We start from the raw sequence: 21,835 nt of genomic DNA on the forward strand, positions 1-21,835 counted from the left end.
TCCTGTGCAACGTGCTCTAGAGGACCCTGCTTCAGCAGAGGGGTTGGACTAGATGATTTCCAGAGGTCCCTTCCAACCTCAACAATTCTGTGATTCTTTCTCACAAATTCCTATGCATGGGAGACAGATGAAGGATTACACTTATCAGAAAACTTGTCTTCAGATGTGGCAAGCACAACATAGCTTTTGAATAACTTAACTTTGTCAGTTATTCTGTTTAAAAAAAAAAAAAAAAGTGCAAAAACCATCGAGTATTAGTATCGGTAACCCTTGTAGAAAGCTGCCTAATTGAAGTGGAACCCATATTTGAAGAATTGAGCTGTACGTAATAATGAGACATTTGTGAATTCACAATTGATTCAATTACAGATACTAAGTTTTAGCTTATGTAATTCTTCTTCTTTACTGTGCTTGCTGCATTGAAAATAGAAATATATTGCTAGCTCTTCAGCCAGTTTTTGTAACTGTTGCATAATGAGCCTTAGCACTTATCTACCTAGTACTCATATTCAGTGTGTACTTCACCCTAATGCATGGGAAAATGTCTGAGCAAAATACCTGCTCCATCTGGAAACTTGGCAACTCCGCAACACACAAAGAAGGGACTACTTCCCACAGAAATGGTCCAGTCATGCTATCTTTTGACTGCAGGAGAGTTTTCAGTAAGTTTTCAAAGGAGCTGTGTGCTTTAGCATCATTTGTACTAGGGAAGTCTGTTTTGCAGCCCTGTTTCTAAAGTATTACTCTTTTCAAAACTCATATGATAAGGAATTATGGACAGCACAAAAGATTCCCAGAACTTGCCAAATTAGTGCATGGGGAGTATATTCGTTCACCTAATATATTTAGATTTATGAATTTCAAAATACTTTTTGATACCTCTGTAGGCTGTCCTTCAAAGCTCTTCCTGTAGGATGTGACAGCAAAGGCTAGGCTTCCTGGAATACGGATCTGTGCTTGACAAGAAAATTTTGAACTGAAATTAGCTCTTGAGGTATCTCTCACACATGCAGATAGCCACAGTGTGCTTTCCAGCTGTGCGATAGACCTGCTTATGTTAAAAGTTAGGAAAAACATCAACCTGAGTAGAATTTTTATGTATACAAAGTAGTCTTGAAGCACATTTTTTAAATTTCAGGCTTCTAATTCCTGTTGCTTGGTGACGTAACTGGAACTTTGGATTGGACTTGGCAATGATTTGAAAAAGTCACGTAATCTCTTGGTCTTTAAGATTTTGTCCCATGATAAGGTTTTTGATGCTGTCTCTCATAATGTCCTCATAGGCAAGCTGAGGAAGTACAGGATAGATAAACAGTGAGGTGGATTGAAAATTGGCTGAATGGCAGTGCTCAGAGGGTTATGATCAGTGGTACAAAGTCTAGTTGGAGGCCTGTAGCTAGCGGTGTATGCCAGGGGTCAATGCTGTGTCCAGTCCTTCAACTTATTCATCAGTGACCTGGATGAAGGAACAGGGTGCACCCTCGGCAAGTTTGCTGATGATACAAGACTGGGAGGAGTGGCTGATACCCCAGAGGGCTGTGCTGCCATTCAGAGGGACCTTGACAGGCTGGAGAGATGGGCAGAGAGGAACCTCATGAAGTTCAACAAAGGCAAGTGCAGAGTCCTTCACCTAGGGAGGAATAACCTCATGTACCAGTACAGGCTGGGGGCTGACCTGCTGGAAAGCAGCTCTGCGGAGAAGGACCTGGGAGTGCTGGTGGACAACAAGTTGACCATGAGCCAGCAATGTGCCTTCATGGCAAAGGAGGCCTGTATTAGTAAGACCATTGCCAGCAGGCTGATGGAGGTAGTCCTTCCCCCGTATTCAGTACGGATGGGGCCACACCTGGAGTGCTGGGTCCAGTTCTGGGCTCCCCAGTATAAGAGAGATATGGAGCTACTGGAGCGAGTCCAGCGAAGGGTCACTAACATGATTAAGGAACTAGAGCATCTCTCATATGAGGAAAGTCTGAGAGAGTTGGGCCCGTTCAGCCTGGAGAAGACTGAGGGGGGATCTTAACAAGACATATAAACATCTGAAGGGAGGATGTAAAGAGGATGGAGCCCAGACTCTTTTCAGTGGTGCCCAACGACAGGACGAGAGGCAATGGGCACAAACTGAAATGCAGAAATCTAAGGAAAAACTCCTTTACTGTGAGTGTGACAGAGCACTGGAACAGACTTGCTCAGAGAGGTTGTGGAGTCTCCATCTTTGGAGATGCTTAAAAACTGTCTGGACAAGGCCCAGGCAACCTGCTCTAGGTGACCCTGCTTGAGCAGGGAGATAGAACTAGATGATCTCTAAAGGTCCCTTTTGACCTCAACCATTCCATGTGTGATAATCAGCTATTCAGATTGTAAGGAAACTTTTAATAAAGGAAGGTAACTTGCAGTTCCCAGTTTCACTGACTTTCTCTAATATGTAGCTTGACATGTAATGGTGGTGGTAAGTTTTGTGTACCAGAACAGAAGCATCTGCATCCTAAGTTACTAAATGTCTGCGTACACAGAGCTTTCCATGTGGGGCGTAGGATATGTCCCTTTCAGATGGAGGATGTAACAGATTAACAAGTTTGCATTTGAAATTGTTATTTTGCCTTAATGATAATACTGAGTGGGTTTTTTTGTTTGTTTGTTTGTTTTCCAGTGAAATCATCTCCAGCTGAGTGCCTTTAGTAAAACAATCTTATGTACCAGTCTGGCAGGATGATGTGCTATGCATATATATACTTTTTAAAAGGGTGTAAAGGCAATGGAGTTTAGTTTTTACCTGTGTTGACTAAGATCTTTTTTAAACTACATTGAGTCAAAACACATGTCTATGCAGAAGACTGCACATTTTAAATTGGTACAAAAGCAATCTGATGTCTGCCTGGTACAGTCTGTGAAGATAAAGTTCTGAGAAGTCTGGTATACTGTCACCTGGGTGGTGGTAGGTTTTGGTGTTGTGATCTGGTGGTGCTTTTTGAAGAGTCTTGAATATTTTTGCTGTGGTTCTGTAGTAGCGACATTTTGTGAGTAGATAACATATTATAGATCCTTCTACTCAAATGTTTGAAAATGATTCTTATTGTAAAATATTTGTTCTTTATTAGAATCTCTTTCCTTTATTATATCACCTCCTTGCCCTCTCCTGGTACTTTTAAAAACATACTACTTGCTTTTTGGAGCCTAGATCTTTCATCTTTGTTATGGGCCTATGTTTTTTTACAGGTCACTTTCTTAAAGTGCTCTTAAGACTTACTCATTATCAACCCTTTGAGTTCTTGCTTGGTTATTAAGCCGCACATTTAAGAAATGGCTTTCCAAGAGTTGAGGTGTTCTGTGATCATCCCTACCTGTGTCCTTTCTTCTAAATCATTGAGACTTTGCTGCATTTTATTCTTCATAGGTAATACTGTCATGTGTCATTCTTCTGTAATAATGGATTGTTTCTTTCAATGTCTTCTTTAATCAAGTTTTTTGTGTTCCTGTTTACCTGGGTAGTGTCCAACTTTCTCATTTTGATGTAAAATAACTTGTCCATTTTTTAAAATGGCACCGCTTTGCATTCTTACTTGTTGAAAAGATCTAAAAATGTGTGAAGGTATCAGGCTTTCCAACTTGAGATTGTTAATATATAGTTCTTAAATTATTTTTTCCACTGTTTACTTTCCTTTGGAAGAAGGAAGATCAATACAGAGAGTATCCTTGTTGAAAAGCTTAGAATCATCTAGCTTTCCAAAAATAGCTTCTGCTTCAGGTACTGAGTAATATTACTAAGATTGGAAATTCTGTGTTTAATTGTTTAGCAGCAGTTGAAATTGAGTTTCTAGAAGTAGCTCATTCTCAATACTGCTAGAAAGCCCTAATACTAGCTTTCTATTAATATAGTACTGTTACATTGTGGAGTAAATAGTACTCACAGATGCTGAATTTTATCTATATTAATCTATTATGTCAATGCCTGCAGGAACTTACTGAAGCTATTATTAATCTACAAATATGGGTTTGGAAGTATAAAGCTGAAAAGGTTTGCCCTCTCAAAAGGTGTGGCAGAGCGTAAATAGAAAATGGCTGCAGTAATAACATCACAAATGTGATGAGATGCTTTGTCTTTGTTCAAAAAAAAGTTTTCAGCAAATGTCTTGTCTTGAATAAAGTAGAGAACATTAAGACAGCACTGGTGTCATAGATACTGTCATCTATTCCATTAGAGCTATCAAAGTGGCTTTGAGTTTTGTATACCCAAGTTAAGAATAATGAAATTTTTGGGTACTGTGCTCCAATTTGCCTGTATGTATGAAACTGTTGTCCTTTTCAGGTATACTGTCTTTGTTCTACATGCAAATACTGGAAAACTGGTAGGTCAAATTCCTCCTCCCTCTCCCTCACCATACATGCTTATCTGCCAGATAATACTCAGATTTGGTCAAATTCTCTTTATTTTTTTATCCTTATCAGCTCCCAGGAACAAAATTTAAGCAGTTAAGGGATACCCTGAGCAATACAGTTTTACTCCATAATTTGTGTTGGCAAGACTACCTTAAGATTGGGTGACGCTTCTGAAGCAAGGTTCATTGGATTTTTATCAAATGGAAATAAATGAACTTATTTAACTGTCATTGGAACTAGTAGTAGCTTCTCTGCAAATTTAATTTGATGCTCCAAGATGGTGCTGCTGCAAGTAAACTAGCATCTACGTTTTTGCATTATGATGGATCTTTTTGCTGATTTGACTTAAAACCAAACCAGTTGTTGTGGGAGAATAAAGTATTTTTACTGTATTGAGCTAGTGCTGATGCAAGGGGGAAGCAGTGGGAACAGATGGGATGGGGAAGGAGGACAGCCCCTTTTGGTGACACCTGACAAAGTAAAATGACTAAGTAGATACTTAAAGGTGCTTTCTGCTTTGAACTGCTGCATAGCAAGCATTGGGTGGTTAGGGGTAGCAACAGGTTGGCTTCCATTTGAATGCAGAGCACCAATTTTGAAATTACTCTGGACTCAACTGTAGTGGTAAACTCCAGAAATATTTTGCCACCTTGAAAAGGTGTTTTAAATTTGTCAGTTACTTCTAGAAGTAAAAAATAGAAAGCTAGAACTCTGAAGACAGCTTTTGAGGTTTTGCAGTCTTATTTGGTTTGTGTTTTTATGCATAACATTTACAGAGATAAAACTTTAAAGGACTAAGCATGTATGTTCACAACGCAGATAATATTTTTGGTGCAGTTGCTTCTTTCTGAGAAGCCAAAGCTGTAAGACAACAGTCTAAACTTCTTAAGGCCAAGGAGGTTAATTTACATCTCTTCAACATTATGCTGGACAGAGTAGGAAGTACTTGAGTATGATTGTTAAACATTTCAGCTGCATTCCAAGAAATGGAATTTCTTGAGGCCTCAGTTAGGGTAGTCTACTCCTGATTGAACTCAAATTTTGGCCTTTAGCATCTAGCCAACATATATGTAAAGAAGTCTTAGGAAGGAGTGCAGGCAGGAATTAACATCCAGAGTATTTGTTTTTAAGTCTTATATTGAATCAGTAGATCTTAACACTGGTGAGATATGAAGAGAAATACCTATTCACAGAGATAATGACTTTGGAGAAGGCTAAAATAAATATTTTTATACTTTCTAATAAGTTGCTTAGTTTGAAGGGTATGTTCGGATTTGTTACAATGTTTAAGTAAAATACTTGGAAAGTGGAAGACTTGGAAAAGTGTTTAAAAGTCTTCCCTTTTCTTCCCTCCTTCTCTTTCATTCCCTACTTTCCCCAGCCTCCTGAAGAAAAAATGTAGTTTCTTCTTCAGAAGAGTTGTCTTCTCAGGAAGACTTGTTTCTGTGAATGTTGGAGTTGAGATAGATTTTTAGGGTGGGGTTTTCATAACAGCATAACTACCTCAACATCTTTCAAGAAAAGAGCAGAATATTAGACTGACAGCAGTTAGGGTGAGTGCCTGTGGTAGGGAAACTTTACCTAGAAATGATGATGCTTTTGCCTTCTGAGAGTTACTGTATTGATTATTAGTCCCAACTTGTTGTGCCTTTTTTTTCTTGGAGCAGAAGGCTGCTTGAATTTGGGGACATGGCTTACACCAATTATCTGGAGGGCTGGCTGGCATCCAGGTTCTTTGGTGTAAAGGTTTAACCGCTTGAACAATGCTTGAAGTATTCTGTGGTATTTCTTGTCCTCTTCTGTTTTAGAAACTCCAATTCTTGGTGTTGAGAACCTCAAGCTTTCAGCTAAGCAGGGTTATAAGGGCTCATTAAGACAGTGCTTATGAAGTTGCATATAAGAACTTTCTTCACTGAGCCAGTGCTGCAATGTGGTGAATATGAGCTGGCCTGTAGCTTGTATTGCTTTTACCAGACTATATCTTAACAACAGCAAAAAAAAAGGAAGCTAATGACAATGCAAGTCTCATTCCTTACGTGGTTTGTCTACTTTTGTTCTTAAACAAGTTCCATCTGTAGTGTAGGATTGAAAATTATCTCAGTGTCAATATTGCTTTCTGCAGGCATCACAGGATGCTTTCAGCATACCCAACTGAAAACTTACCTGATTAAAAACAAACAAACAAACAAAACCCCCCAGAATTAACTTTGTGGAAAACAAGTTTGCTATTATGCTTTCTTACTCTTCTTGCAGGCTGGTTGAAGTAGCTTGTTTTGTTTTGTTTTGTTTTTGTTTCTTTTTTGCAGAAGGCATATGAAATCTGCAACACCTCTCCTGCATTAATGAGAGTGCAGCACAGGACAATAATGGTGTGTGTTTTGGCCTTTGCTATTGTGTATTCTGTGTGCTGTTAGTGTTCCAGCATAATGTTACCTGTTCACATTCAGGTAATTCTTTCAGCAAATAGATTTCGCTGTATCTGCAGCGTAGAGAAATTTTTCTGTCAAGACTTTTGAAAGCTGAGTATAGCTGATCTTTTTTTCAGAACCTAAAATGGTTGTGTCAGGTGTTTGTTTCTTTTGAGGGGTGGAAAGTTTGGCCTATGAGTGTGAGTTACTGTCTTATGTCTGTGTGTGTTGTTCTGGCAATAACAACCAAAACTGCTTACACTGATTTCATAATCACAGTCCTAAACTGTTCATCTGTAAATGAGCTTGGATGAGGATGACCTATATCCTAAGTAGCTTAACCTCCATATGAGACACTGAAGTGGTTTGTAAATTTTCCAGCTAATAGTGAATCGTACAAACAGAAATACACTTGCATCACATTTAAACATTTCAGTTAAAATCTGTGAAGCTCTAGACTGGCTTTCTGATTTAAGATTACTTTGCTTTACTACATTCTTGCTTTATGCTTAGAATAATCTTCCACAGCAGGCTTGAAGACACCCAAGTGTCCATTTACATTACCCATAGCCCTTGTCTTGCTATATGATAGAGACAGACCAAAGATGTTTTAAACATATAAGCAGTTGTAAATATTTCAAATCTTAAGATGAATTATAATAGTTACTGTGTGCTGTCAAAGAAGCAATGTTCTGAGATTTCCAAGGAGAGATCTTTTCACCTTTCTGTGAAGCCAGTCTGTACATTAAATCATTACCACCCTTCAAATTGAAAGTGTGTGTGGGTTATTTAATCTGTCAGTTTATAATTTTTTCCTTTTTATTTTTAATGATTAGAAGTTGTAAGCCTTCTAGAAGGGAGAATGTTGGGCTCTCCCTTGAGCTCATCACTAAGAGGTTTATGTAACTTCTGTTGATAAATTAGATATCTTGATATTTAGCTGTGCTTAGAAACCAAGCATACCTCAGGAACAATATTGAGAAGAAATTATTTCAAGACTTTGAATATGGAGATCTTTTTGGTGCTTTGTAGCGCTATGAAAATTGCAGTCTTGTATGAGTGGGACAATGTTTTGTTATAATCCTGAACTCTGTAATAGAATGGACTTCTGTACAAATAGGGGAGAACTAATGATCTGAGGATTGCATGAGTTTTATTGAAAAAGAATGTTGAAAACTTCTTGAGCTGAGCATGTCTTTTGGTTATTGCCAAAGCAGTCTCCCTGTTCTTCAAAAAGACCAGCCAGCTTGCTCATTTTAATTAAGAAGCTGTGCTTTGATAATATTAGACTTTCTGCTAATTTTTTTAAGATATTGACATTATTTCTTAATATATAGACTCATTTTGACTTTTTCCTTTTCAGAATTTACATGTTTGACAGCAGAAGTTGGCTTTCTACAGTAGTGAGAGAAAATGTAAGTAGTAAAATAAAGTAGTTCCTTTCTTCTAGTGCTTGAGAAACTCAGACTATTTTTAAAACGTGGCTGACTTCAGTTTTTAGCTGTTTCTTACTCTGCAGTTCTAAAGTGCCTAATTTCTACTTTAGTGTGTGTATTCTTTTGTTAACAGTAAGGATTTTAAGATGGTCAGGAAACCTGCTAAATAATAGATGTTAGTGCCTGCATGCTTTCAAGAACAGAACTGGCAAACCTGAGGGAGACCATAGATGAAATTGTTTCATCTCAGTGGGGCAGGGGGCTATATTTTAATTAAAATTTTAAAAAGAATATTCTCTCATGGATGAAAAACTCCTGATCAGGCATGTTTGGGAAAAGAAGGCCAAACTTCTTGTGTGCAAAGTGGCTCTTCTCAGAATGTTCTTTTCAATGTTTCAGTATTGTTTACTCAGAACCTAAAAGTGTCAAGTTTATATTCTGTGTAATCATGTTTATATCTAATATTCATGGAACAGTGAAACCTTCATTAACTTCCTGCCTTCATAACTTGGAAATTTTTTGCCTCTTGTGAAGTCCATTAATCTGTGAGGAGTATTACTTTAGTCATGAGTCGTGTAGAAAGTATTTCCTCAGTCAAACTTGTTAACTTTACATTACTAGACATTTCCCTGTTTTTTCGAAAAGCAAGCATCAAATTAATATTTGTATAGCATGTGTTCTTTCATATCGTAAGCCTCTTGTTTTTTCTCTAAACCCGTCTCTTGGGGTATTCTTTAATTACTTATGTTGGTCATCCCTAGACACTTTGTTCTTTTTTCGGAGCTGCAGAAACTGAAACTGAATGCAGTGATCCAGGTGTAGATAAACCATTGACTTGCACGGTGGCATTATAATATTTTCAGTATTTTGTATCCTATTCCCTATATAACTTTTTGCTCCATTGTAACCAGTGTTGTGTTGAGCCAGTGTCTTTGAGCTACTCAGTATACATCTTCTAGTTTTTCTCTTCCAAATGAAGTTTGTATCACAGCAGCTTGTGTGATTCCATACACTTCTTATGTTGTGTTTCTGTGTACCTTTTCAATGATCTCTAATCTCTAAAGTTCTCTGCACCATTTTTGTGATCACAGTATCTTGAGGTATGTGTACTTCAGGATCAGAAGACACCCCTGAAATTCTTCTTATTTCAGATCATGTAACTTAGAGCATGCACACCGTATTTAGAGCATGCACACTATATTTTCTATTGAATGAGAATCAAATAGGAAACAGTATCTTATCCCATTAAAAAACCCAAACAAACAAAAACCCTGAAAAAGCTCTTCAAAGCCAATATGATGTCCAAACACTGGAATTAGCAGTGGATTGTGTATAATTACTTTGTCATTGAAAACATGCAAGCTGCTGTGCATGTTGCTAATAGGTTTTATAGTATCTGATAGATTAGAACAGCTTCTTTTAATCGGATGACCTGCTATGAGACTGTCTTGTAGGCATAATGTGATCGTGTTATTAAGGCTGTACAGTTTTGGCTTTGTTTTTGCAAATCATCCATGTTGGTATTTGTCTGACTGTTTAGTACGTATTTGAGTGATACATACTAACAGGAAAGGTGTTGTGGGAACAAATATCAGAAAACAGCTTGTTCATATGGAAGAAAGGTGATTTAGTGCACCTTCTTATGAAATGACTACCTGGCTAGTAATCTGACTTAGAAAAATGTAATTTTAAACCAAAGTTACCAAAGCTTGCATCAACAGTGGCTTGATGGGATTACATTGATTGTTGATAGTAATGATGGATAGCAAAAACAAAAAACCTTGTGCCAAACGCAGTTTGGCCATTAAGGGGTAAAAAAATTGTAATTATTTGACCTAATTTAAGCTGTGATGAGAAATCTGGGTTCTTTTCTTTTCATAACTGTAGAGATTATTCACAGAACAGGTGATTTAGTTAGGGGAGGATGGGAGACTACTTTTTTTTTTTTCCCCTCATACGAGAGGTGTGGGAAAACGAAATAAAAATGAAGTGTTTAAGCTTTGTCTTATTGCTGTTATGAGGACGTTTTATAGAAGAATCATACTTAGCTAACCAAAGGCTATATGACTGAAAGAATTCTGTTATAATTCAGTATAGGTGAACATCAGTCTACATGTTAAACTGATGGTATTAATGACATCTCAGTTCTAGATTTAAACATTGCACACTGCAGTAGCTTGGACTTCACTGGATTAAATAGCTTTAGTTCTGGAAAGGACCTTAAAGCTGTGGTGGTGAAATGAGTGGATTTGAATTGTTCCTCAGTCCTGTCACTGTTTTCTATGAATTGTGAGCTTTATCTTTAAGTTAAATTTATTGTACTGGAATTCTAAGTATATCTCCTTCTGCAGCAAGTATTTTGACATTTTACAGACTTCACAAAGCTTTCTATTCATTTGTTCAGATTCTTGTGCAGAATTGTTCAATATTTAAGACTGCACACACACACACACACACATATATATATAACTTCCCTGTTTCATGCAGCACAGAGAAAAATAAAAAATTATGTTACTTTGAGACAAGGGACATGATAAATCTTTTTGGCATAGTTGATGAATTGTGAAGTTTTATCATATATGGAAATAATTTCAAAATACAGCTGTATTCTTCCACAGAATTGGTAATATAACTCTTTGAAATTGAGAGACAAAAGTTTGTTGTTATTTAACAAGCTATCTGTAGACAGTACTTGGTTTTCCTCTGTGGGAAAACAGGAAACAAAGCAACTCTTTCATGAATAACTTGTAATAGGTGACTAGAGACTTGGGTCATTTGGAGTAGTGAAGAATAGTAAACTACCTTGCAAGTATGCGTATTATTGTCCCTAGCAAGAAGAGAATTATCTGTAACCTATACTTGTCAACAAGATTTGGGGGGAATTAGGCTTAGAGCAGAGAGACTTAAGTACTTCAGCCTATGGAAAGGTCTTGAGCAAGTTCAGCAAAGTGAATGTGTTATTCTTGAGAAGCTTGCCTTAGAGAACACGGTAGCACGTTCAAGGGAAAGTAAGGTAAGCATGAATTTTGCTACTACCTATTTCTTCACACCTATGGTAATAATTTGGAAAAAGAGGGTGCGGAACTTGTATAGTGGCTTTTTGCATGAGGTTAGCTTGATTTAGAAATTTAGTAACTTCTTTCAAAACCACAGAAATAGAATCATCTTCCTTATCAAGCTAACAGTTTCTCCTAGACACCTTGTTCTTCTAGCATGCAGTTAAATGTCCTTAGAATATACCAAGAAACAAATAAGTATGTCCCTTCAATTGTGGCTCATTTCTAACTAACCTAGGTCATTACTGAAGTTTCTGCTTGTTGTTTTTGTGACTGTAGTATGAAAAATCTGTATAAAAATTCTCCATGTATGGAGAGTGAGAATAGGTTAAAATATATTTTTCCATACAGTTCCCTAACCTTACCTGTTGTTGTTGCTCTTTTAAATAAATAAATAAATAAATATTTTTTTAATGCTGAGTACTAGTGAGGTCCGAGTACAGAGTAGCCAGAAAGTCTGGTGGAGGATAAAGCTTTTTTTTCCCCCTTGTGGGTCTCATGTTATTGGCCTAAATATAACTGTATAAGACTTGATGTAAAAGGACTAGAGGAATGGCCAAGTTGGTTGGTTGGTTGATCTATAAATTTTAGTCTGCTTCAAAGAACTCCTGTATTTTGATGCCCTTGGCTTTATTAGGATTTTCATTTCCTGAGTGCTAGCACGTTCAGTCATGTTGGTAGGAGTTGGATCTTCCTGTTAATATTTAAACAATAAAAAGGCCTGCAAAGGGAATGGGGATATCTGGTTTAAACAATTCCTATTGATGCTGTGTCACAAGTCAAATTTAGAGTTTGGAGTTGCTTGGAATGCATAAGGGCTAACTTTTAACTTTAAATGTAAAAGTGTATTTACCTTTATGGTAAGATCTTGTTGATATGGATATTACAGTTTGGAAAGACATTAAGGTTTTGACACATTCAGCTGCTAATTGCCATGCAGCAAATACTGAAACATGAGCCATAGCAAGCAACTGAAAGTCAAGATCCATAGACACTGCTTTAACAATGCTGGTTGACAAGTTCCTTGAACTCTTTGCTGCCTGTAATAATGGAGACAATATCTTGCATGTATGTGTAGAGGTTTCTGTAGTGTTGGTAAAGTACTTTATTCAATGAAAGGAAGTCTTCCTTAAAACACTAGTGAGTGACTGTCTTTTGTGGTGGAGTGCTCAAATAAAGCATTTTAAGAGCTTAGCTGCACAGTAGATAAAGCAGGTGTGTACACACACACGCACACACCCCTCCTGTATATACTACTCCCTGCAAGATGAAGGAATGCATTTATGAAATGACAGTGAGTATATACAAACAATCCAGAGTGATACTACTAGGTTCAGTTTCTGTGAGGTGAACTTTCTCAGTATGACTTTTTTCCTAGGCTTAGTTTTCATTTCCTTAGACCTCTTTCTATTCCATACAAGTAAGTTTTTTGTTTCATTTAGATGAAAGAATTGTGTTGCGTAGTGCACAAATTCTGGCAGAAATAAATTGGCATCATTATGTTATAGGAGGACGTATTTACTTTGACTGCCATTAGATTATTCAGCCTATAGTATTTTAAAATAAAGCTGCAGGTAAATTTTTGGTTTAGTTACTCAAAACTCTGCAGCTGGAGTTCTCTGTCCTAAATCTTTACCTTGATCCTGTCATTCAGTTGCTGTGACCTTGAACAGAACACTTAGGTTTTGGATCATAGTTTCTTTCTCTGAAATAAAAATGACACCACCTTTAAATTCTTTGTACTCTGTCTGGAGAGGCTGGTGTTTGCTTAGTGGAAATTGGGCTATATAGTAACTTAGCTTAATAACTTGGCAGAAATAGAATGAGAAATCAAAAAACTGTAGGATCTCAAAACTCGATTCAGTATATTTTAAAGAATAGACTCTAGAGTTTGTCAGTCCATTTAGGACGGGAGTAGTGCATACTTCTTCACAATACGTGGCTGAGCTATACAGAAACTGTAGATGGTGATGACCTCATGCTAAAAACTGGAGGGAGACCCAGCTGTAGAGTATTCTGTGTTAAATGCAGACTGAACAAAAGATCTTGAGAAACAAAAGAATATTCAAAAGAAAACAAGGTGGTTATAGGATAATAAAACACTCTTGACAGGTTTTGTCTTAACTGGATTTTGCACTAAGCTGCACAACCAGTCTTAAAGAGGCTTAAAGATGACCCTGAACCAGAAGAGAGAAAGAGACCTAGTTTTGCTATAAAACAAAGGGCTTTGAAGTTGTGTGAATGGAATTTTTGTGATAGAAACTTAAATAAAATTCCGTCTCTAAAATACTTAGTTTCAGTAGAGTGTAAACTTGTAAATGATGATATGAAGAGCTTTTTAGCGTTAAGTTCCTTTAGGTTCTTGGTTTGGAGTACTTTCTGCTACTTAGAGAGCGCTGAGAAAAGTGTGATTATGGGACAGCACTACTTGGGGAGCATTAAGGCCCAAATAATTCTTTTCTTTCTTTAGACAGTGATGTTTGCTCTCCTTGTTTAATTTGCCTTCCCAATATGTTTTGTTACTGTGATTGGCTAAAAATTTGGCAATTATCCTTATCTTTCCTCTTGGGAAGAGCTTTAGAAAAAACAAAACCCCTCAGGTTTGCAAAGATAAATAAACTGATTAAATCCCAACAGAATAGTATGCATTCACATTATTTAGTAGTAAAAGAACAGTTCTGGCTAGTAAAATATTCTCAAAAATGCACTACTTTATAAATTGTAGGTACTCTATGTAACAAATACCTTGTTTTGCAGCAAAAGACAAACTTTATTATTGTGTCTCTTCAGCATCTTATATTGGTAATGAGCATGCAGAGTTTTTAAAACAAAGTTTAGGTACAGCTGAGTTCTTGGTTTAGAACACTGGTGAAAATGCTAATAGAACCTTTCTGGAACAGAAGCTTTTAAAGATAAACTGTATGCTTAATAGAAAATTCATATATGCTTATACTGGAAAACAGTCATAATTGGGAATAGTTGAGGCAGTTCAGTGATTTTTTTTTTTATTTATTTATTTTTTAATTCAGGCTCTATCTTGTTGGCTACAAAGTGCAGCAGCCAGAGGGTTGTATATTAAGAGTAATTAGGGGAGTACTGATGCTAGGAAAATGAGGTGCTGGGAGGAAAATGGCTCCTTCCCTCAACATTCAAAAAATACTACTTTTATTTTGACATGTTAAAATCCATTATGAGAAATATTAGGGAGACGCTTCAATAATTAGCAAGGTAGAATGATGTTTGTGAATGATTTCCTCTCCAGATATCAGAGCAACATTTCTCATAATTGCTTTATTTGAGATACGTTCATACAATTTTTAAATAATTTTGCAATTGCTTGTGTCAGTCTATAAATACTTATAGTGCTTATTCTTTCATGGGGGGTTCCTTATTCTATTCTTAAAACCTAAAGAACATTTCTAGCTTCTGTGTTTGGCATTAGTATTATCTGCTGGAAAAGTTTGCTGTTCATGGAAGTTTATACAAAACTGAATCAGAAAGATGGGGGGGAGGGGTAAGGAGGAAAGGAATAAGTCCAAATCGTTTTCTATTTATTGTGGCTGGAAGGGGTGGAGAGGGGGGAACCAAGCACATTTGAAGTATGGTAATACCTTATTCTGAGGGGATTTCAGAGATACTGTGATCTACTTCAGTGTTTGGAAAACAGTCACTGCGCGTGTGTGTGTGCGCGCGCGCACATGCTGTTTGAGCTAGCTGAAGCGACAGTTTGTTTTTAATTTCAAGCTATGACTCCTACTAATTCTCATTATTATTTGTTTCAGATTTCTGGTCCTCTCAGAGGTGGCAGTGAAGCGCAACTTTAGCACGGGAAAATGAGTGAGCTTGACCAGTTACGCCAGGAGGCTGAGCAACTGAAAAACCAAATCAGGGTATGTATTAGTGGGTCATAAAGTCATCATACAGATGAATGGATATTTGTGTATCTTGAGAAGAACAGAGATGGACAGAAATGATTTATAAGTTAATGTTTTCATAGTGCATTGCAGAGGTAATGTCATGGGTCTTTAGAAAGTGCAGGCACATGTAGCTGCTGTTGGTAATTACTTTTTGGTTCTTAATATTGCTTAGAAAGTAATAGCTACACAAATAAATACACAAAATGGCTTCCTGAGCATAATTAAAGGCTTACACAAGCTCTATCTGTAGGCTCTCTTGTGAAATAGCAGTATTAAGGTGTAGATTATAGCAGTATACTACATCCTTCTGAATTTATGATGTCTGCTCATTTTATATATACTGAGTAAAAGAAGAAGAGTGAAAGCAGTCTGTTTAAAGAAACAATGTTGTCCAAATGACACATGTTTTAGATTTAATTTAAAAAATGTTTTATGAAACTTGATGTGAATTAGAATATTATCAGTGTTTTATTTCATTCTGGAGGGGAACATAATGCATACAGAACAAAATTTATGATCCATTTTACAAAATTAATTAAATGACTATAAATGAGTTTAATGTAGACCAACCCCAAATCTTTACTGATGGGGAGATTCAGGAGAGACTTTGCTTGGTGTCTCATGCTTCTCTAGAAAGGATGTCAAGGACAGAATTAAGTTTAATCAAGTTGAAACTGCCTCTTAGTTCTTTCTTACTCATCCTGATCTCTCTGTGTGCATCTAATGCCCTTTTCTTTAGAGATCTTAGCAGCTTGTTCTTTCAGGTGACTTGATGGTAAAAATACTATTACTGAAAGAAAGAAAAATCCTCTTTAGAAAATGAAACATTAAAAACTATTGGTTGTTTTTGTGCATCATGGTTTGACATCTTCAAGATACGCTCTGTGAAACTGGACAGAGGATTTTAATTAGTAGTCTCTGTCTATGGGTTATGTTTGGTATGCTTTTTGATCCCCTCTTGCATATTCATTCCTTCTGTCAGTCTTCCTATTTGCTAGTAGTCTTTCTGTTGCATGGACCTGGGAAGAGGCACTCCAGAGGGACAGAGTTTTTTCTCCTACTGTCCTTATCCTTGAAGAAGCAATCTCTAATCTCAGAGCTGACAAAACTTAAATAAAATAATTTCCTGCCTCAGATTGAGGTTATAATGCTTGTCCTCCTTGTTTCATCTCTTCGTCTCGAGACTCGTTCATGAATTTCAGTTTATGGGAAGTGTATGTATGCACATGTGTGTGTTTTTTTTCTTCATTGATAGCTGGACAGCTAGCTCGGAGGAAGTGCATAAACTTACTGCAGGGCTTGAGTCTCTCTCATACCAAATGCTACCAGTCTCTTACTCCACAGAATGAAATATCTGTGTGCTGTAGTGGCGTTCTTACAAATCTAGGTATTTGTGCTTCTCATAACAACAAACTGATTAGGGACAGAGCTTGCAGTCAACTGGGGTAGTCCAAGAGTAAGTGAAATCCCTTTTTCTCTCAGACAAGCTTCTTAATGACTCCCTCCTCTGCCCCCCCCCCCCAAAAAAAAAAAAAAAGTTCCAAGGTGGGGTAGTAGTTGTCAGAAGCTAGCTGGCATGTCTAATTTGGTTCAGATTTTGCCAAAGATTCTCTGCTACTACTTGTACATGATGAGACCATACAGTGCTTGTTCAGTCCATCCTGAATCAGCGTTGGCTTTATTGTATGGCTGTGTAGTTGCTCAAAGGGCAGTTGTATGTTTAATGTGTGAATGGGATCTGGAACCTCAGTGCATTCTTGCCAAGATTCATGAGGCTTTGATTTGAACCTAATTTAGAATGGGTCATAAACCACCGTATCAAGGTGGTTCTTTTCTGTTCTTTGAAATTTCCCCTAGCAGTGAAAATGAGACACCTTTTCTTTCCTTTCCTGTCACATTCCACGAGGAGAATATGGTACTGACTCTTACATGGCTTCAGAATCTTCTTGTCCCTTACAGGTATGAGTCTCCACATCTTAAGAAATTATGATGTTAAAACTGAGGTTATCTCTGCAGTCCCTGTTGATAGGGAAGACCAGCTATGATGATGTTCACCATGAATTACTTCAATCTATACAGTTGTATATTGGCCAGTAAAGATTGGAGATTAGCTTAAACTAACAAATCTATGTACTGGCTTTCTTTCTATAATTTTATTTATGTCCCAGGGCCTTCAGATGCACTAACAACCTAGAAAAAAGAGAATAGAGTGTGTTACTGCATGAAAACAAGCAAGTGTGCTGTGATTATAGGGTAGCTTTTAGGCCAGAATGAGCATAAACTAATTTATTAGTACGACAGTTTGCTTAGCTGCTTTTAGTTTTATTTAATGGTGTCCTCAAGTGACTAAGAACAGAACGCTGTTTTCATCTTTAAAGCTAAACACTGTTACAAGAACTTACATATACACAAATACACATGTGCGTGCACACACAGACATGCGATGTGTAGGTATGTGCCTTTGAACAAAGTTCAGGCAGATAAATAACCTATTCAGATTATCTCATAAATTTCTTGTAAATGCCCGTGGTTTTACAGTTAAGAAACTTGCCCAGTTTATTTTCCCTACTCCTATCATAGGGCAATTCTCTGAAGCTGATATTCCTAGGTGGAAAAAGTCTGCTAAGTCTTAACAGTAGGCCTCAGTGTCTCCTTTAGGAAGCTATTCTACCCAGTAGTTCTTGCTGCAAAAATGAAGATGGTTAGCTTATGTTTTCCTTTTCTTAGATGCGTTATTTGTTCTCCCTTTTACAGTACAGACTTTTCTCTTGTATTTTCATAGTTTTCAGATGTTAGCTTGATTTTTTTTTTCTTTGCAGTTGCATATACTTGTCTCTAATAATAATTTCACCTGTATCAGTCCATGTTCACTTTTTGTCAAATTCTTCCTTATTTATAAATATTTCTGATAAAGGGATATGTGAACAGCTGGAAACCAGATGCAATTGCACCAGATCCATATAGGAAGAAAAAACTTTCACTGTTGCTGAACAGAAAATCCAGATTTTTTTCTACCTTTCCTTTTAATAGCTCTTTTGATACCATCCATAAGAAAAAAGATTTCTCTAGTTGTATAATTTGTGTATTGTTAAGTATCTCTTGACTACTTTTAGGTAGTAAATGAAAACATTATTCTTACTGGTATTCTCTGAAACTGTTTTTAGTTATCTAGAATTGAAAGTGAAAATTCTCATGTGATGACTAAAATAACTGAGTCCCTTTGAGCCGATTTTGTCCATGCAAAGTACTATTGTAGGACAGTTTGCAAATTCTCCGTCATTAGTATACATAACTAGCTTGATAAATTAACATGTCTTCCTGGCTTCATTATTTTAAGTCTCTTCTGAACATAATAAATGTTGCCTTGAATTTTTTTGTCAGGTATTAGACCTGATGACAAGAAAACTTGGGTTATAATTAAACTTTAGTAAAGCAAACTTCTAAGCCACATATATGTGTAACTTACTGAGGATTGCTTCCAGTCTTTGTTGGCAAAGCTTTATAGGATTGTAGGATAATTCTGGTTGGAAGGGACCTCTGGAAGTCATTTAGTGCAACCTCCTGCTCAAAATAGGGTCAGCTGTGAGGTCAGACCAGGTTATTCTGTGACTTATATATTTGGGCCTTGAAAAGCTTTCAGGGATGAAGACTGCATGGCCTCTCTGGGCAAGCTATTCTACTGCTTGACTGCCTTCATGGTGAAAGTGATGTTATCTTTATCCTAAAAGAAGAAGAAGAAAACTTCAAAGTGAGTGCTAGGCGTGTTTTGACAGCAGTCTCTTTTCTTTATGTTCGTGTTCCGGTAATGGTGGGTCCTCCCTGGATGACAAGCAAAATGCTCTCTTAAATCTTGTTTTGATGGGACTTGATTAACTTGACAAAATGAAATTTGAGGATAAATAGATGCACAGAACCCCTCTTGATTTCTCTAATTTTGTTTTGGTTTTGTTTTTTGTTGTTGTTGTCATTGCAGGATGCTAGGAAAGCATGTGCGGATGCCACCCTGGCTCAGGTAAGTTTTCATTAGAGGTTAACCTGAATTACAAAATGTCTTTTTTTTTTTTTTTTTTCCCCCCCTTTAGAAGAAGGTATAAAAAATGTCTTTCATTCAAATTAGTCTTTCTCTTCCTTCCCCCCCTCCAATCAATTTTTTTTCTTTGCCTTTGGGTGGTAAACACTTCCTCTGTAAATATGTATGTTGATTGTTTGCCCAGTTTCTGAGAGCAGTAGCCTTGAGCAGTACTTTGATAGGTGACTTGCAGCATATCTCTGCTGCTGAGTGGAAAATAATGCAGGGGAGCCTCAAAATTCTGCTATGGATATGTTGGTAGTACAGTCACACTACTGTGACAGTCTGAGCTATAAGACCTGCTGAGGTTAACCTGCTTATTAATTTCAACATGGTGCTGCCCTGATGTCTGAACTGCTTTTCAACCTGAGATTTCTGCATGTTGCTCTACTGTCCCATTTGATCCTATTGGCTTGGACCTTAATCACTGTTAAGTGGGCGGAAGGGGGAATCTTGTGCCCTGCAGTGCATCTCATGAAGTAGACATGGTTTGTTTTTTTTCTAGAAACTTGGGAAGAATTCAGGCTGAAACAGACTTACTGCACTGGCAAAGGTGGCTAGCCTTTGCTTATTTTCTAGATACATTGTGAATCAGAGTCTACTCTTGTCACATATTTCAATCCCTCTGCTTTAATGTTGACTAATAATCCTCTGCATCTGGTTTAAGTTTGTTGGTACAGAAGTGATTGATGTCGGATTATTCATTTAAAATGTCACTAAAACATCAAGTAAAAAAAGTAATATCAACATTTCTTTGAGCATAAATACCTTGCAATCTCATCTTGTATGAGGCACAATGTGTCAGATATGTTAGTTTAATTAATAAGCATTTCCCAGGGTGAAAGTATGCAAAAAGGCATCTGTTATTAATATAAGATGTGCACCATGGGAGAGTTTTTCTGTCTAGGAAACATTCTTATCTGTTCATTTGAGTCCTGAGCTGTGTGCATAGTTTTTGAAAAAAAGCAGAGATCTTTGCTCAAATGCGCTTGCTAAATAATTATGTAACAGGAAGACAGGAGACGTATGCAGATATTAACCATAAAATTAAGTTACAAACTCTTGAATTTGTTGTGATGTGTACTCATTATATTACTGTGTTACTGGAAACGTGTTTTTTAAAACAGTACTTCTCTCCAGGCTGGAGGAATTATTTACATTAAACTTAACAGTATAATGACAGCTAAACTGATGACTTCCTCACTTCGCTATTCACATATTCCACAGTCTACTTTTTATCTTCCAAAAGTTAAATAAAACATGAATACTATGAATGTAATAATCCTGTGCTTGGAAGAATTTATATTTGACAGTGAATTATTCATTCATCCTTTAAAAATGGCAGCATGTCTGAAGCCTGATATATCTCCCCGTGCTATCCGCTTCTGTTGGGGAAAAATCCCCCACCAAACTGTTAAGTCTATCATATATATATTTAGGAGTAGAGAACTCTGATCAGAGGTCTGAATTCCCAGAGGTCTAAGAAGATATGACCTAAGCAAAGTCATATCTGAGAGTCTCTATAAAGGTGATAGGCTGCATCTAGAGAAGAATTCTTCATTTGTTAAGTAAACAAGTCTGCATAAAATAATTTTTGATTATGTCAATTTTTTTTAACTGCATATTCAAAATATGGGGCTTATTCTTTCTTTGATCTGCATTGGAATGCTTGCGTAAATGTAATTGTGTTTAATGTGTTACTTTGGGAACTATGGAGTGAAAATTTAGTGTATAACACCATTCTCACTTCAGATTACAGCCAACATTGACCCAGTGGGGAGAATTCAAATGCGCACTAGAAGAACACTCCGGGGACACTTGGCTAAAATTTACGCAATGCACTGGGGGACTGATTCCAGGTGAGTGCTAATGATGCAAAGTTGATAATTTGGCTTCACTGTTCTTTGGTAAGTTGAATACCTGGAACTGTCTTCCTGTTCCCATCGTTCCTATAACCAGAAAAAAAAAAAATCCATGACCAGAAAAAAAAAAAAATCCCCCAAAACACACTTATGTTTTACTTAGTGATGGTTACAGTCTAACTGAAGTCCTCCTTTTTAGGTGAAGGCTGGAGTTGAAAGCAGCCTTTTTCCACTGTAAGTGGGAACTTAAAATTGAAGCAATCACCCCTGCTTGCTTAAGTTTAATAACAAAGTACTATTCTGGTACCAAGAGAACTCAGCAACACTTAATGTCACTTTCACCCTGCTAACCTCAATGTTTTTGGCATTGGAATGTATGTTTGGTATCAAAATACCAGTCCCTTCTACTTGCTTGAAAAAAATATAGTTGTGGTACCATAGGAGTTCTGAGGAAATGTAGAGATAGAGTAGACCTTTGTATCTGTTGCATTTTTCCCCTTAAATGCTTCCTACTATTCACTGATGTTGACTGTCTATAGTGAAACTAAATGCTACCACTGTCAGCTACTTTCATTTTTTTCTCCTTATTTTTCTTCCTCTCTCCTTCCTTCTATCTTCTTTTTTTTGTTTGTTTTTTTTGCTGTTTTTTTTTTTTGTTCTTTTCTTGGCACACTAATGTTGGGAAATTTTCAAACTTCAGTTAATAGAATATG

At 36.9% G+C, this 21,835-nt stretch overlaps 1 protein-coding gene across 1 annotated transcript in view; it reads left to right on the forward strand.

Moving 5' to 3' along the window:
* Positions 1-21,835, forward strand: part of GNB1 (G protein subunit beta 1) — a 55,843-nt gene that overhangs the window by 19,197 nt on the left and 14,811 nt on the right. The window contains 6 exon segments of the mRNA XM_013944197.2: positions 4,304-4,343; positions 6,681-6,743; positions 8,146-8,197; positions 15,057-15,164; positions 19,165-19,203; positions 21,013-21,119. Of these exon segments, the coding sequence (XP_013799651.2) occupies positions 15,108-15,164; positions 19,165-19,203; positions 21,013-21,119 (203 nt within the window). The 5' untranslated portion in view covers positions 4,304-4,343; positions 6,681-6,743; positions 8,146-8,197; positions 15,057-15,107.

This window comes from Apteryx mantelli, chromosome 26 (genome assembly GCF_036417845.1).
Source record: "Apteryx mantelli isolate bAptMan1 chromosome 26, bAptMan1.hap1, whole genome shotgun sequence".
Lineage (NCBI taxonomy): Eukaryota > Metazoa > Chordata > Aves > Apterygiformes > Apterygidae > Apteryx > Apteryx mantelli.